The 14,985-nt window shown below is 37.5% G+C and overlaps 1 protein-coding gene and 1 long non-coding RNA gene across 3 annotated transcripts in view; both read left to right on the top strand.

Annotated features, from left to right (window-relative positions):
- Positions 1–1,888, top strand: part of DACT1 (dishevelled binding antagonist of beta catenin 1) — a 14,338-nt gene extending 12,450 nt beyond the window's left edge. The window contains exon 6 of the mRNA XM_029952184.1: positions 2–1,888. Within this exon, the coding sequence (XP_029808044.1) occupies positions 2–420 (419 nt within the window). The 3' untranslated portion in view covers positions 421–1,888. The remainder of the gene's footprint in view (position 1) is intronic.
- Positions 1,889–10,002: 8,114 nt separating this feature from the next.
- The window catches only part of LOC115300817, a 31,868-nt gene continuing 26,885 nt past the window's right edge, over positions 10,003–14,985 (top strand). The window contains exons 1-2 of one of the 2 annotated variants that reach the window (XR_003912866.1): positions 10,003–10,072; positions 14,248–14,343. This is a non-coding gene — a long non-coding RNA (uncharacterized LOC115300817). Of the gene's footprint in view, positions 10,073–12,565; positions 12,649–14,247; positions 14,344–14,985 lie in introns of those variants that run through there. The other variant, XR_003912867.1, reaches the window with a different exon arrangement.

Below are 14,985 nucleotides of genomic sequence, written 5' to 3'. Positions count from 1 at the left end.
CGGCGCGAGCACGTGGGGCTGTACCCCGCCGCCATGCCGCTGCCCTACGCCAGCCCCTACGCCTACGTGGCCAGCGACTCGGAGTACTCGGCCGAGTGCGAGTCGCTCTTCCACTCCACCGTGCTGGACACCAGCGAGGACGAGCGCAGCAACTACACCACCAACTGCTTCGGGGACAGCGAGTCCAGCGTGAGCGAGGGGGAGTTCGCGGGCGACAGCACGAGCTCCAGTGACTCAGACGAGAGCGGGGGCCTGATCTGGTCCCAGTTTGTGCAGACGCTCCCCATCCAGGCGGTCGCAGGCCCAGACCTCCACAGCAACCCCACGAAAACCTTCGTCAAAATCAAGGCTTCCCATAACCTCAAGAAGAAAATCCTGCGCTTTCGGTCCGGCTCCCTGAAACTGATGACGACCGTGTGAGGACCGCCAGTGGTGGGGAGAAGGGGCTGCTCTTGTCTGGTTACCGACGACAAAACGTGGCGGCTTCTGTTTTCTGTGTGACAGTTTCATGGACCGCTTTTCCTTTTGTTGAGGTAAATTATGTCTCGTCTTCATCATGTAGGGACACTAGTGCCTTTAACGGAAGGTAAAGAATGTTTTGCTGGTGGTGATAGTGAACGAGTTTTGTGGTATCAGGTGATTTTTATTTGAAATACTCTGAGCATCTGTGAAGGCGCAGGTTTCGATGTTCAAGTCTTACTGGGATGAGATTCAGATTACGTTTGACCTCAAGGGCAGGTGGACGGAATTTAGGACATACATGTGCTTCTTGGTTCTTTAGGGCAGTGTCTCCACGAGAGTGTTCCGGGTGAGAGGCATCACGTACAGTTGTGTGAAGTAGGTACTACGGACAGTCACGGTTTTCTGGAGTTTTTTAGAACATCGCCCGTTCTTAGCTGTATCCCCATTCTGTTTTCTTCCCAGAACTGTTTGTTTTACTGGACTCAGCTTGAAGACCAGACCCTAGATCCAGAGCTGGTGACCTGGATAAGGGAGGCTGGTAATAACCTTAAAAGGATTCACTAAAACGTTTGCCACCCTTGGTGCCTAGGCCCTGGTTACAGGAACCCTTTTAGGGCTGATCAGCCAACAAAGTTTTGATGCCTTTCTCCTCCTCTCTGATTTGCAGCAGATCCAGCATTTCTTCCTGTAAAGTCTTGCCTTTGGGATAACATTTTGGTCCTTGGGTACAGAGAAATTCACTTGTAGTGAAATAACCTTTGAGTGTGACTCCAAGCCCAGAATTGCTCAGTGAGCACTGTGCCACCTAAGCCTTGGCCCAAACATATTAGTGCAATCCAGTCCAGATTGGACCACTGACCCTGTCTGGAAGGGCTTTTTTTAAAAAGAAAAATTTTTTTTGGTAAACAGTATTGTGTAAAATTGTTTTTTATACCAATATATGCATGTTTTGTGCATGAATAGTATTTGTTTTTCATATTTCTATTGATGTTAAATTACTGTTTGATATAAACAGTATGTGTTTTTATATATCATTGTGTAAATTTAATATAACGCATTATATGCTGTAATAAACAATTTGTTTTACTGCTGTTAAGTTTGTCATTTGGGTCTAAAACCAGTTACACGTCTAAATCTTGTGCTGATGATTTTGGGATTTCTATTTCTATTCTAGCATTAGAATATTTGCAGTAATCAAAGCAGGTTTTGGGTGTAGTCTTTGAATGAATAGTGAGTAAACAAATGAGGAAAAGCAAACCACTTCTTTGAAATAGTTAAGGTAGGGGCCCTAGGGTGGCTTAATCAACTGACTTTTGATATCGGCTCAGGGTGTGATCTCCTGGTCCGGAGATCAAGCACAGTGGGCTCTGAGCTGAGCTGTGGAGCCTGCTTGGGATTCTCTCTCTCTGCCTCTGACCTCTCATCTGCTCCTACTCTCTCAATAAAAATAAATAAATACACGTGAAAAAAAAAACAACTAGTTAAGGTACTTCTTTAAAATTGAAGTAAATTTGGTAGATGTTTTTTAAGGAAGGGATTTTTGAGAATTTCACCAACTTTTTAGTATAAAAAAATTTCCAACTTGGAGATGTTGAAAAGATCATACAGTAAACACCTGTGTAGCAATGCAACAATTGCTAACATCTTGCTATACTGCTTTAACTCATACATATGTTAGGTCAAACAGTATTGCTGGTTTTAAAGGTCAAAGACAGATTTTGGCAATCTTCCTTCCACCATACTACTGTACTATTTTAAAGTAAATTTCAGGCATCGTGATATTTCATCTCTAAAAACTTAAGCATGTATTTCCTAAGAATAAGGAAATTCTTCCATATCTAACTACAATATCATGATCACACAAGGAAAACTGACAATAATTCTTAATATAATCGAGTTTTTAATCTCTTCAAATTTTCCAGTTTGTTTCAGAATTTTTTAACAGCAGCTTCCTCCTTTTTTCTCCCCAGCCAGGATTCGATCAGTATATTGCATTTGATTTTAGATTGCTAGTCTTTTTAGTCTAGAATAGTCTCCCCACATTTCTTAGAAATGACATTGGGCTTTTAAAGTCAGGACAGTTGTCTTGTAAAAGGGCCCATATTCTGGATTTGGTTGTTTCCTGATGCTGTCTTTTTAACATCTCGTCCTTTTATTTCCTATAAACCATGTAAGGCTTGATTGGATTCAGGTTAAACATTCTTGGCAAGAAGATTTCACTAGTGATCTTGTGTGTTTTTATTGCTTCATGTTAGGAAACAATTTCAGGTCGCCATACTATTACTGAATTTAAGAGTGATTCCCTTGATTTAGTTGGTGAGTAGAGATTTCTTCATTATAAAGGCTTCTTTCCCTCTTTGCAAAGGGACTTAGTATTTGTGGGTGATTCTTCCGTACTGTATGGATATTCTTTACAACCTTTCACTTCATGAATTTAGCTGACACTGCTGATGCTTGCCTGGACCAGTTGTTACCTTGGGGATTCAAAATGGTGGTTTTCTACATACCTTTCCCTCTAGCTTTATTAGCTAACATTCTACAACATTCCCCTTTTCTTTTTTGAATATCACAGTGGACTCATAGATTTTTATTCATTTGGTATCTTACAGTCATAGTTACTGTTTATTTTTGATGCTCAACATGTCCCAAAATTTGGCCAATGGGAAGATAAATTTTTGTTAAAAGGAAACTAGAATCCACTCAGTCTCATAATTTTTATGTTTGTTATGAATTGTGCTCAAGTATAATTAATTTTCAGATGCTAAATTTCAATGTGACAAAATTTCCTTAACTATCCAATTTTTAAATTTTGTCTTAGAAATATTTATATGCCTTTTATCTCTAAGAAGGTTTTTAACATTGGAACATAGCAAGTGATTCTCCATGGCTTATAAAGGTAAGATTTCTTTTTTTTCACATGACATCTTTTTAGCAAGACATCTCAGACAACTCAATTTCTCAAAATGTTTTTAGTCTTTTAGTATTCCTATGTTTTTATGGAATCAGTTTGCCTAGACTAGAATTTCTTTGACTACCTGATTAAATTTAAGCCAAGCACAAGCAAGGGGATGATCTTACCATCTTTTCTAATGCTGTGATCTGATCTCTTTGGGGGAAGGCTATGAAGTTTATTGTGTACGGCAACTGTGACCTGCAGTCAGTTCTTGAATCATTTCCAAGTTGTTTTCAATGAACATTATTCTTAGAAGGGGATGCTTTCTGAAAACCACCTTCTGAATAATTACGTTTTAGGTGACAACGCCAAACGAAGAGAAGCGTGAAAAACAGGAGTTTCAAAGAACCCTGGGTTTGTCCTCATCTGTCTACTGCTTGACTTCTCTGTACCCAGCAGTTGTACTGCACTTGGAAAATGGGTTTTGTCCCTTAGTTTCAGTGACAAAATAGCTGCTACTGTTGTTAGAAACAAACACAAAAATCTCTTTATTTGCCTTTATTGAAATAAATTGCAAAAAAGAAAATATATTTTCATTGTTAAAAAAGAAAATATATACTTAAACACAGGTGTTTAAATTCTTCTCCATTAATGTTCCTCAAATACTACTCCAGCAAGTTTGGTGTATATATTTCCATGTGGTCTTTCTTTTTAAAAATATAGTTGATTTATTTTTGACAGAGAGACAGAGCATTGTGGGCGAGGGGCAGAGAAAGAGAGGGAGACACAGAATCCGAAATAGGTTCCAGGCTCTGAGCTGTCCGCACAGGGTCCAACGTGGGGCTTGAACCCACGATCCATGAGATCATGACTTGAGCTGAAGTCGGCTGCTTAATCAACTGAGCCACCCAGATGTCCCTCCATATTGTCTTATATGTACCTAGAAATGTATCATCTTTATATTTTTTTTCCTCAAAATGAAGTCTCAACATATTATTCTGTAACTTGTTTCCTTCATTTTATGGGCCTGTATAGTAGATACAATTCCTAATTCTTTCTAATGGGGTTGTAAGTGTGTCCTAACTGACAACAGGGCACCAGATTTTATGACCTACTTGTTTGCTTTGCTTAGAAAAATTCTACTATTTAGCAACAAAAGTGTTAATCCAAGTCCTATACCTTTGCACACATATTGCCTTTCTAGGTTTCTAATGTATTTTGTTATTTTGTCTTGTGAGCTCACTTCCAGTGGGGTATTATTGGGTGCATCCTGAGGCTTGGTTAAGGATTTTACCATACAGAGAAGTTTTGTGTTTCTTTCCTGTCAGGAAACAGCTTCAGGGACATTTTCAGCCTAGGCCACATTTTATTTTTTTAATTAAAAATTTTTTTAAAGTGTTAATTAATTTGTTTATTTGTTTATTTATTTATAGTAATCTCTACCTTCAACATGGGGCTTAAATTCACAACCCTGAGATCAAGAGTCACATGCTTTTTTCCACTCAGCTGGCCAGGACTACCTTTTAGATTAATTGTTTGGTTTACCTGATTGTAGAGGTAGTAGACCTTCAAATCTTGAGCCCACATGAGGATAGGAATGTTCTCAGAGAAAACCTTCTCCAAGGTAAAAGAGCTTCCTTGTCCTAATCCTGGGCTAGCAAGTAGAATGTTTTCAGATCAACCTTTTACTGAGGGTATTAGCTGTTCATTGCTTTAAGGAATAGGGGGGAGTCTTAGTCCAAAATCAAACCCAACTTCCTGTTGGTCTGTGAGTGCCTGTCTAAACCAAAGCCCCTTGTTTAGGGGACCAGCAACCTCTCCCCTGACTCAGGGTAGACTAAACTTGGGTATCTTTCTTTTTAGTGCAGTCAATACACACTTAAAAAGACATTTGTTACTAATTTACCAATTGTTTCTAATTGTTTTGCAGTGAGATGATTAGGTTGTCCAGTTCACCATATGGCTGGAGGTATTGAACTACTTGTTGCCTTTGTCAATAAGTTGGATTTTTCCTCCCCCCTCTCTTATTTTTGGTATAATTTCACTGAGATGCAATTGAAGCCCAGTACAATGCACATATTTGAACTGCACAATTGGAACAGTTTTGACATATGTATACACCCATGTAAACACCACAAGCAATGTAATAAATATCTCCATCATTCTCAGAAGTTTCCTCTATACCGTTTGTAATCCATCTCTCCCTCCACACCTTTTCCCAGGAAACCACTGATTTGCTTTCTGTCACTAACAATTACTTTATGTAGTATACTCTTTTGACCTGAATTTTTCATTCCACATAATGATTTTTGGATTCTTCCATGTTATTTTATGCCTCAATAGATCATTCCTTTTTTATTGCGGGGTTGTAATCCTTTGTGTAGACATATGGCAGTTTGTTCATCCTATTTATTTGTTGGTGGACATTTGGGTTATTTCGAGTTTGGGGCTTTTATTAAAAGAAAAAAAGCTGTGAAGAACATTCATGTACTGATTTTTGTGGAGAAAGTTATCTTAGTTTCTTTTGGCTAAATGTGCAGGAGTAGAATGCTTTGGTCATGTGATAGGTATATTTTTAACTTTTTAAGAAATTATAAAAATACATTCCAAACTGATTATACCATTTTACATTCCTACCAGGAATGTAGGAGAATTTTGGTTACTCCATATCTTTGCTATCATTTCACATGCTCAGTCTTTCTCATTTCACCCACTCTAGTGGATGTATAATAGTATTTCATTGTGGTTTTAATTTGAATTTCCCAAATAACTAATAATGGTGAGTATCTTTTCATGTGCTTATTGGCATCTGTGTATCTTTGGTTAGTTGTCTGCTCAAATAGTTTGTCCGTTTAAAAAACTGGGTGACTGGGCTTCATACTATTGAATGGTAGAGTTGTTTATAAATACCATGTAAAAGTCCTTTGATATATGTTGTGAATATTTCCTTCCAGTCTGTGGCTTTTCTTTTCACTTTCTTAATGGCACCTTATAGAAAACAAAAGTTTTACATTTTTATCAAGTCCGGTTTTCTATTTTTTCTTTTATGATTTGTTGTTTTGGTGTCCCATTTAAGAAATCTTATTTAATCCAAGGTTGCAAAGATTTTCTTCTGTGTTTTCTTCTAGAAGTTTTTTATTTTAGGTTTACACATAGGCCAGTGACCTTCTTTTGAATTAATTTTTGGGTATGAAGTGAAGTAAGAATAGATGTTCAATTTTTCCAAACAGATACTCAGTTGATCTATAACAATTTGTTGAGGAGTACCTGGGTGGCTCAGTTGGCCAGGCTTCCGACTTCGGCTCGGGTCATGGTTTCGTGGTTGGTTCGTGAGTTAGAGTCCCGTGTTGGTTTCTGTGCTGACAGCTCAGAACCTGCTTCAGATTCTATGTCCCTCTCTCTCCCTGCCCCTCTCCTGCTTGTGCTTTCTCTCTCTCCCAAATATAAAATAAAACATAAAGAAATTATAACTGTTGAAATAACTTTCCTTTATGAATTGTCACTTTTGTTAACACACACACACACACACACACACACACTCAAACAATTGATACATATATCTATTTCTGGATTCTGTTGTTTCATTTATCTGTATGCCTATTTTTTAACCAATACCAAAATGTCTTGATTTTTGTAGCTTTATAGTACTGAAATCAGGTAAGGCAAGTCTTCCAACTTTGCTTTTCTCATCCTACTTATTAATTCCTTGATTGGTCCACATCCTTTGCATTATCGTGTGAATTTTAGAATTAGGTTGTCAATTTCTACAGAATATAAAATGAAAATAAAACCCTGCTGAAATTTTTATTGGTATGAAATGAAACAGTTTGCACAAGAGATACTGTCATTTAAAAAATAATGACTTTTTGGGTGTCTGGGTGGCTCATCATTTAAGTATCTGACTCCTGACTTTGGCTCAGGTCATGATCTCATGGTTCATGAGATCAAGCCCTGAGACGGGCTATGCGCTGACATTCCAGAGCCTGCTTGGGATTCTCACTCACTGTCTCTCTAAACAAACAAACATTAAAAAAAAGAAAAATAATGAGTTTTTAATCCATGAGTAGGCTGTATCTTTCCATTTATTTAGGTCTTCAATTTGTGTCAACAGTGTTTTGTAGTTTTTAGTATAGAGGTCTTGATCATCTTTTGCTAGATTTATTCCTATGTATTTTATGATTTTTGGTGATACTATAAATGGAAGTTTTATAAATTTTATTTTCCAATTGCCGGTGGTATAAGAGAATACAATTGATACTGTCTATTAACCTTGAGCTGTGTATCTTGTTAACTTCATTTATTTGTTTTAGTGATGGTTTTGTAGAATTCTAATCCTTGGCTCTTTGATTATCCTAAAGGTCTGTAAACTGTTCTTTTTTTCCCCCAATCTTTTCTCTTTGTTCTTCAGTTTGGATAATTTTGACCTATCATTTTGCTTTGTTATCTACATTCTGTCAGACCCATCCAATGAGAAATTTTTCTTTAAATTTTGGATAATGTATTTTCCATTCTAAAGTTTCCAAATGTGTATGTTTTGTTGTTGTTGTTTTTATTTTCTATTTCTGTCCTGTGATTTCTGTCTTTTCATTTATTTCAAATGTGCTTTCCTTTACCTCATGGAGCATAGTTATAATAGCTCCTTTATTTATTATGTATTTTTTGAAGTTATTTATTTTGAGAGAGTGCACACATGAGTTGGGGAGAGGGGGTGTGAAAGAGAAAAGGAGAGAGAGAGAGAGAGAGAGAGAGAGAGAGCACCAAACAGGCTCTGTGCTGTCAGTGCAGAGCCTGACATGGGTGAGTCTCGATCCCATGAACTGTGAGATCATGACCTGGCTGAAATCAAGAGTTGGACACTTAACCAACTGAGCCACCTGGGTGCCCCTCTAGTAGCTCCTGTAAAGTCCTTGATAATTTCACTATTTAGGTGATCTTGAGGTTGGTATCTATCAATTGTTTTTTCCTTAAGAATTGGTTACATTTTCCTTTTTTTTGGTTGTCAAGGAATTTCAGATTGTATCCTGAACATTGTCAATGTAATATTATATGGATTCTGTCTGAGCTTTTTTTTTTTTAATGTTTATTTTTGAAAGAGAGGGAGACACAGAGCGTGAGCCGGGGATGGTCAGTGATTGAGGGAGGCATAGAATCAGAAGTAGGCTCCAGGCTATGAGCTGTCAGAGGAGAGCCTGATGTGGGGTTTGAACCCACGAACTGTAAGATCATGACCTAAGCTGAAATCTGCCACTTAACTGACTGAGCCACCCAGGTGCCCCTGTCTGAGCTTTTTATAATCCTTAGGAGCATGTTGATGTTTTTGCTTTAGCAGGTAATCAACCCAGTTAAGCTCTGACCTAAGTTCTTCATATTTTTTCAGGTAGTGGTTTAAGTCTCAGTTAATTCATACAATACTTTGCTGTACCACTTTGGGTCTGTCCTGCATACATGTAATTCAGGGATTAGTTTGAGACTAATGCAGATGGTTCGTATCTCATTTAAATTCTCAAAGCCTTGGGGCACCTGGGTGGCTCATTCTGTTAAGCCGCTGACTCTCAGGTCATGCTCTCAGGATGGTGTGTTCAAGCTTTATGTTGGGCTCCACCCCTCATTAGGCTCCATGCTGGGCATGAAGCCTACTTAAAAAATTCTCCAAGCCTTTGCTACGTTGATTTGAATCTATACCTTGCATGCTTGGCTCAATACACAGAATGGAGTTAATATACAGAATTGGGGAACCTGTTTCTATACTTCATTCTTCTCTGGGATTTCTCCCATTCACTCCACCCAATAGGATCAACATTTCCTGCTTCCTCTGGATGGAAGAGACAGGTTTCTATCGGAATTTTAGCTGCCTATACCACTCACTACTCTGAAATTGGGGCCTGTCTTCAGGATAAAGCTGCATGAGAAAAGAAAGAAAATCAAAAACTCACTCATACCCCCAAATCCACTTGCTTTTGTTTATTTTCACAGTGCTCAGGTAGTTCTTTCCACCCCCACCCCCATATTTTTACCAGAGTTTTTAATTGTAAACATTAGGAGGGCTAGGCCATAGTGGACTCACACTGTCATGGCAGAACCAGAATCCACTGACCCATTTATTTTTATAGGGATGGATTTCAAGGACCCAGCAGAGTTCTGCCAGAGAGCCAATCGATGTGCATGCCACCCCTCTGCCCTAGCCAATTTTCCACCTACTCTGAAAACACATATAAGCTTTCAGTGTTCTGGTTTTCAAATGTCACATAATTGTATGAGGCATTAAAAGCAAGGAAGTCTTTCATCAATGTTGAGGAGGAGGGTGTGTTTAGGATTGGCACAGTCAATTTTGTTTTACTTATTTCTAGGTGCAAACCTTTAATTTGGAAGGTAGAGGGGAGCTATACAATTTATTTCTGTACTACATTTTCTTTTGGGGCTAAAAAATAGATTCTTTTTACATACATATATTGCTTGAAAGTTGACATAAAAGTACCTTTTGGTTCCTTGGGATCATTTTGTTTCAGACTTGTTGCTTTTAATTATTTACCTGATCATCATATCTCTGACTATAATATAACTGCAGTATATAATTATGCCTTTGAAAATGGTTATTTACTCCTTGGCTCACAGTGCTTTTCTGGAGCTGATACAACCTATCTGTCAAACATAAGGAGGAGCAGCATGGAACCTAGAGCTGACTCAGAGAATTATTTTAATATGAGGACCGTTGCCCAGGTAAATAACAGGTGCTTTAGAATCATTGCAGCTGAAGTGGTCAATGAATAATTTACCTTTATATTTAATATAACAGATGAATATTTCAGGGGTACCAAAATATAAAAGATGTCCTTGTATCACTGGTTCCTGTAGCTGTTACATTTTAAAGGGAATGCTATAAGCAGATACCAGAGTTGCAGCCTAGAGAGTTTCATGAAATGAAATGATCGGAGTAGAATTTGGTTTTGGTAAACAGCCCTAAAATCTATTTATTTATTAAAATCTTATGCAAAATGTGTTCAGTCTTTGAACTGGCAAACTTGGGCAGGGAATCTTGGAGAATATTTTTTTCCCATGTGATTTTCTTTTTAAATTTATATTCCTTAACTTAAGTGGAGTCTTTTCTGCTTTCTGGTGGGTTCGGCATTTTATTCTGAATATAGTACTTAGCTAGAAGCAGGAAATACAGAAATCTATTTTTAACTCTAAGAGGAGATTTTTTTTTTTTACTGAAAACAAACTTTTATGATTACAAACAGTATATGTGTATTATAGAAAATTAAATATACAAATAAGCAAAAAATAAGAAAAGAAACACTTTTTATTATTTAGAGAGGATTCCTACTCAACTTTTATTGTATATCCTTCCAGACCCTCTTCCAATTATGCATACCTATGTATTTCTGTTCTTAGAATGAGATCATACCTTACTTGCTCTTTTGCCACTTGATTTTTTATTTTTTTTTTAAGATTTTTAAAAATGTTTTATTTATTTTTGAGAGAGAGAGAGAGAGAGACAGCGTGAACAGGGGAGGGTCAGAGAGAGAGGGAGACACAGAAGCAGAAGACAGGTTCCAGGTTCTGAGCTAGCTGTCAGCACAGAGCCTGATGTGGGGCTCGAACACACAACTGTGAGATCATGACCTAAGCCGAAGCTGGACGCTCAACAGACTGAGCCACCCAGGCACCCCGCCATTTGATTTTTAAAGTCAAGGGTCTCTGCCTTTCCATGTAAATGCATTTTTATCTGATATCCAAGAGACATTTACATTTCCCATTAGAAAATTTTTAAAAAATTAAAAATTAAATTCAAAATCAGTCCTTGATAGAAGGATGTTATTCTAAATATTTGCCTAAATTCAGCTGATTCAGAGAATTTATGGGAAGTCTTTGGTGGGCCTTATGACTGAAATGATAATCATGCGGTTAATCTGTTATATGGATTAATTGATTCTGATCACAGCTATAGAATTACCAAAATCAAAGATGAACTTGTGCTCTGGTGAATTCAGGGGCTGAAATGACACCCATTCTATAGAGAAGTTCTTAATAGGAATGAAAAGGACATACAATGTGAGGATTGTAAGAATCCTTTGCTTCCTTTTGTATTACTTTATGTAATGTGTGAATAAGGTTTACCAAGTTAGAATCTTTGGAACAGAGCCAATTATTTGCTGACCACTAGCATTTATCCCATCAATGAGTTTTTTGAGTTTCGTCCCTTAAATGATATCCCATGTTCGGAAAGAGTTACAGTTATTCCCCCAAAGCCAAAACTAGGCTAAGGGAGAAACATTCTTTCTCCAGAATCTCATTACTTGATATTTAGAGGAAAGGATTTAAGAGGCTGAAAACATGGCTCATTGCCTAAGACACGCATATTTTATTTTTAAAAAACAAATTTGTGGAAGAGTAGCACTGTAACATTTAGATAAATGTGCCTAATTTTCTTTTTGTCCTCACACCCAAATTTTTAAGTAAAAAGTTATTTAAAACCTACACATTAAATAAAATTTTTAAAAATGGCAAATTGGGGTGCCTAGATGGCTGAGTCAGTTAGGTATCTAACTTCTGCTCAGGTCCTGATCTCATGGCTCATGAGTTCAAGCCTCACATCAGGCTCTGTGCTGACAGCTCAGAGCCTGGAGCCTGCTGCAGATTCTGTCTGTCTCCCTCTCTGTCAAAAATAAACAAATGAACTTTAAGAAAGGCAAATCAACATTACTTTACCGTACTAATCAAACAATTTTTAGTATTTTTATGTTCCTCCAAGTTTTTTTCCTATGCATATGCCATAGTTGCTGTCCTATACATAAATATGTATACGTATATACACATACATATATATGTTTATTTAAAAACTTGTATATAAGTATATACCATATATAAGCATATATATACATATATACGTATACACATTTACTTATACATGTGTGTACATATATATGCCTTTATGTAAACATATGTACCTAGCAAGCAAGCATTTTCTTCTGATTACTGTAGTCTTTCTAATCAGCACTTTTGTTTTTAATGGTATGTAATATTTTATCGTGGTATTCAATATTTCATTTAGCCATTCCTCCCATGATGGAAACTTATTTTATTTTTATTCAGGACCCAGCAACTTTGGCCCACCCACCAACTGTGCCTGATATGTTCTTCCTTCCTTTCCCCACCCATTCTCAGGGCATCTCTCCAGAATTCACATTCTAGAATGTTCCTTCAAGGAGCTTGATCTCAGAGGTCAAGCTTCATTTTGGCTTTTTTGCTCTGCTCTACCCTGATGTACTTGACTTTTTGAACTGTTCCTTCTGGTAAGGCTGCCTTGCCAGGAAGCTGGACTTAAATTCTCTGTTCTTTCTGCCTCTTCCTAACCTTGTCTATATTTTCCCAGCTAGTTCTGGGTTTATAGATCTTGGCTTGGGCCAGAGCACGAGGCCTCAGCTCTCCACTGGATGAAAGTAAGAGTGTCAGGGAAAGGCCACTAAATCCCTGGTTTGTGTCTATGAAAATGATTCTGGGATGAGCATTTTTTTTCATAACATTTCCCCTCATACTTAGGATTATTTTCTTAGGATAGAATCCCAGAATTTGAATTACTCAATTAAAGATTATGACTATTTTTAAAGCTGTTAATATTTATTATCAACTGAATACAGCTAACATTTATTAACTGCTTCTGAGACATTATCTCATTTGATATCATATCTCTTCTCACAACAGTCATATACATATCCTCATTATGTATAAGGAAATGGATGTAGAGAGAGTATGTTTAACATTACAATGCATTATTTTGAGCTCTCAACATGACTCCATCATTGTTTATTATAACTCAAAAGGCAACAATAGGCTTTGTTAATGTATTTACCTAATTTTGGTGGATGGGGATTATGGTAACAGAAAAGGTTAGTTAAATAATTTTGTTTCTTTTAAATTTTTAAAAATATTTATTTATTTTTGAGAGAAAGAGAGCATGAGTATGAGAGGGACAGAGAGAGAGGGAGACACAGAACCCAACCTGCTCCAGGCTCTGAGCTGTCTGCACAGAGACTGAGGTGGGGCTCGAACTCATGAACACCAAAATCACCACCTGAGCCAAAGTTAGATGCTTAACCGACTGAGTCACCCTGGCACCCAAATAATTTTGTTTCTTTTAAGTAGTTGTAATTTTTGCTTTCGAGCATTATTTGTACAAAGGTTCTCAGATTTATGAACACAAAATCAGTTTTAAACCAAAAGATAAACAGGAGGGCTCACTGTTGAATTATTCATCAGCTATTCCATACCTACCATATGCATAGCACTGCGTTAGGAGCTGTGTGGATGCTGAGCTAGAATGTGGACTACATGCGTGGAATAGAGGAGAGGGTTTCTGTATACTTTGCTTAGTGCTATATTTCTAGAGCCAGGCCAGAGATTGGCATACAGTAGGTGTTCAAGAAATGTTTGCAGGGGGTGAATGACAATGTGTTCATTGTTTTTGCCTATTAGGATTAGGTTCATCAGTGAGTGATAGAAACTTCAAAATAATGAAGTCTAGGGGCACGTGGGTGGCTCAGTCAGTTAGGCATCCAACTCTTGGTTTTGGCTCTGGACACCACCTTACTGTTTCGTGGGTTTGAGCCTCATGCCAGGCTCTCTCTTGGCAGTGCAGAGCATGCTTAGGATTCTGTCTTCCTTTCTCTTGGCCCCTCCCCCACTTGTGCTGTCTCTGTCTCTCTCAGGATAAATAAATAAACTTAAAAAAATTTTTTTTTCAATAACCAAGACTTAAGCTGGATGGAAATTTATTTCTTTCCTAAAATTAATCTAGAGAAAAACAGTCAGTTAGGGAAGGCTTATAATACCATCAGGGCCCAGTTTATCCATTTCTTATTGCTCTGTATTCCCTGGCATGACTTTCACTTCAGGTCCCAGCTGACTGCATGAGCTCCAGCCATCACATCAATATTACCAGGAAAAAGGAGAAAAGAAGAGCATGCTTCCTTTCTTGAAAGGCACTTCCTGTAAGTTGCACACAGCTCTTTTATTGATCTCACACTGGCCAGAACTTAATCACACTGTGACTTCTAACAGCAAGGAGGCTAGGACATGTGGACTTTGTTATGGCTGGCTATGTGCCCTAGGTAAAACTGGAAGTCCATTACTCTGGAAGAAGGAAAAAAAATAAATTTGGGGAGAGCTAGCAAGATCTCTTGGTAGGAAACTTAAATTTTCTTAGGAGATGAAGCCATGTACACATTAAACCTTAAATAACCACATAAAGGTTTTATATTATTGAAACCAAACAAGTTGTATAGCTGCTAAAAAGCACAGAAAATACAGTTAAAAACAGCATCGTAGTTGAGGCGTGGGCCTGGATACGTGGCGGGTAGTCCCAGGGCAGCAGATGTTTTATATTATGTAGCGGTGGTAAAAATACAAAAAGAAAATTATAATGGTTATGAATAAAATTCTACTTTTGATCATCAAGAAAAGGTCATAATAAAGGTTTCAAAATCAATATATTTTATTTAAAGGGTACTTTTATTTCCTTTAAACAAATTTTTAAAGCCATGTTACTTAGATTTTTCCCTTCAAGCCTCCTGCAGTTCTGCTGTGTTTAATCAGTGGTATTCCAAGGCCTCAGTTTTCTTTATAAGGCTCTT

The sequence above is a fragment of the Suricata suricatta genome, chromosome 9 (assembly GCF_006229205.1).
Source record: "Suricata suricatta isolate VVHF042 chromosome 9, meerkat_22Aug2017_6uvM2_HiC, whole genome shotgun sequence".
In the NCBI taxonomy this organism is placed as follows: domain Eukaryota; kingdom Metazoa; phylum Chordata; class Mammalia; order Carnivora; family Herpestidae; genus Suricata; species Suricata suricatta.
The sequence above is the reverse complement of the archived record's forward strand: the minus strand, read 5'-3'. Positions and strand labels throughout refer to the sequence as shown.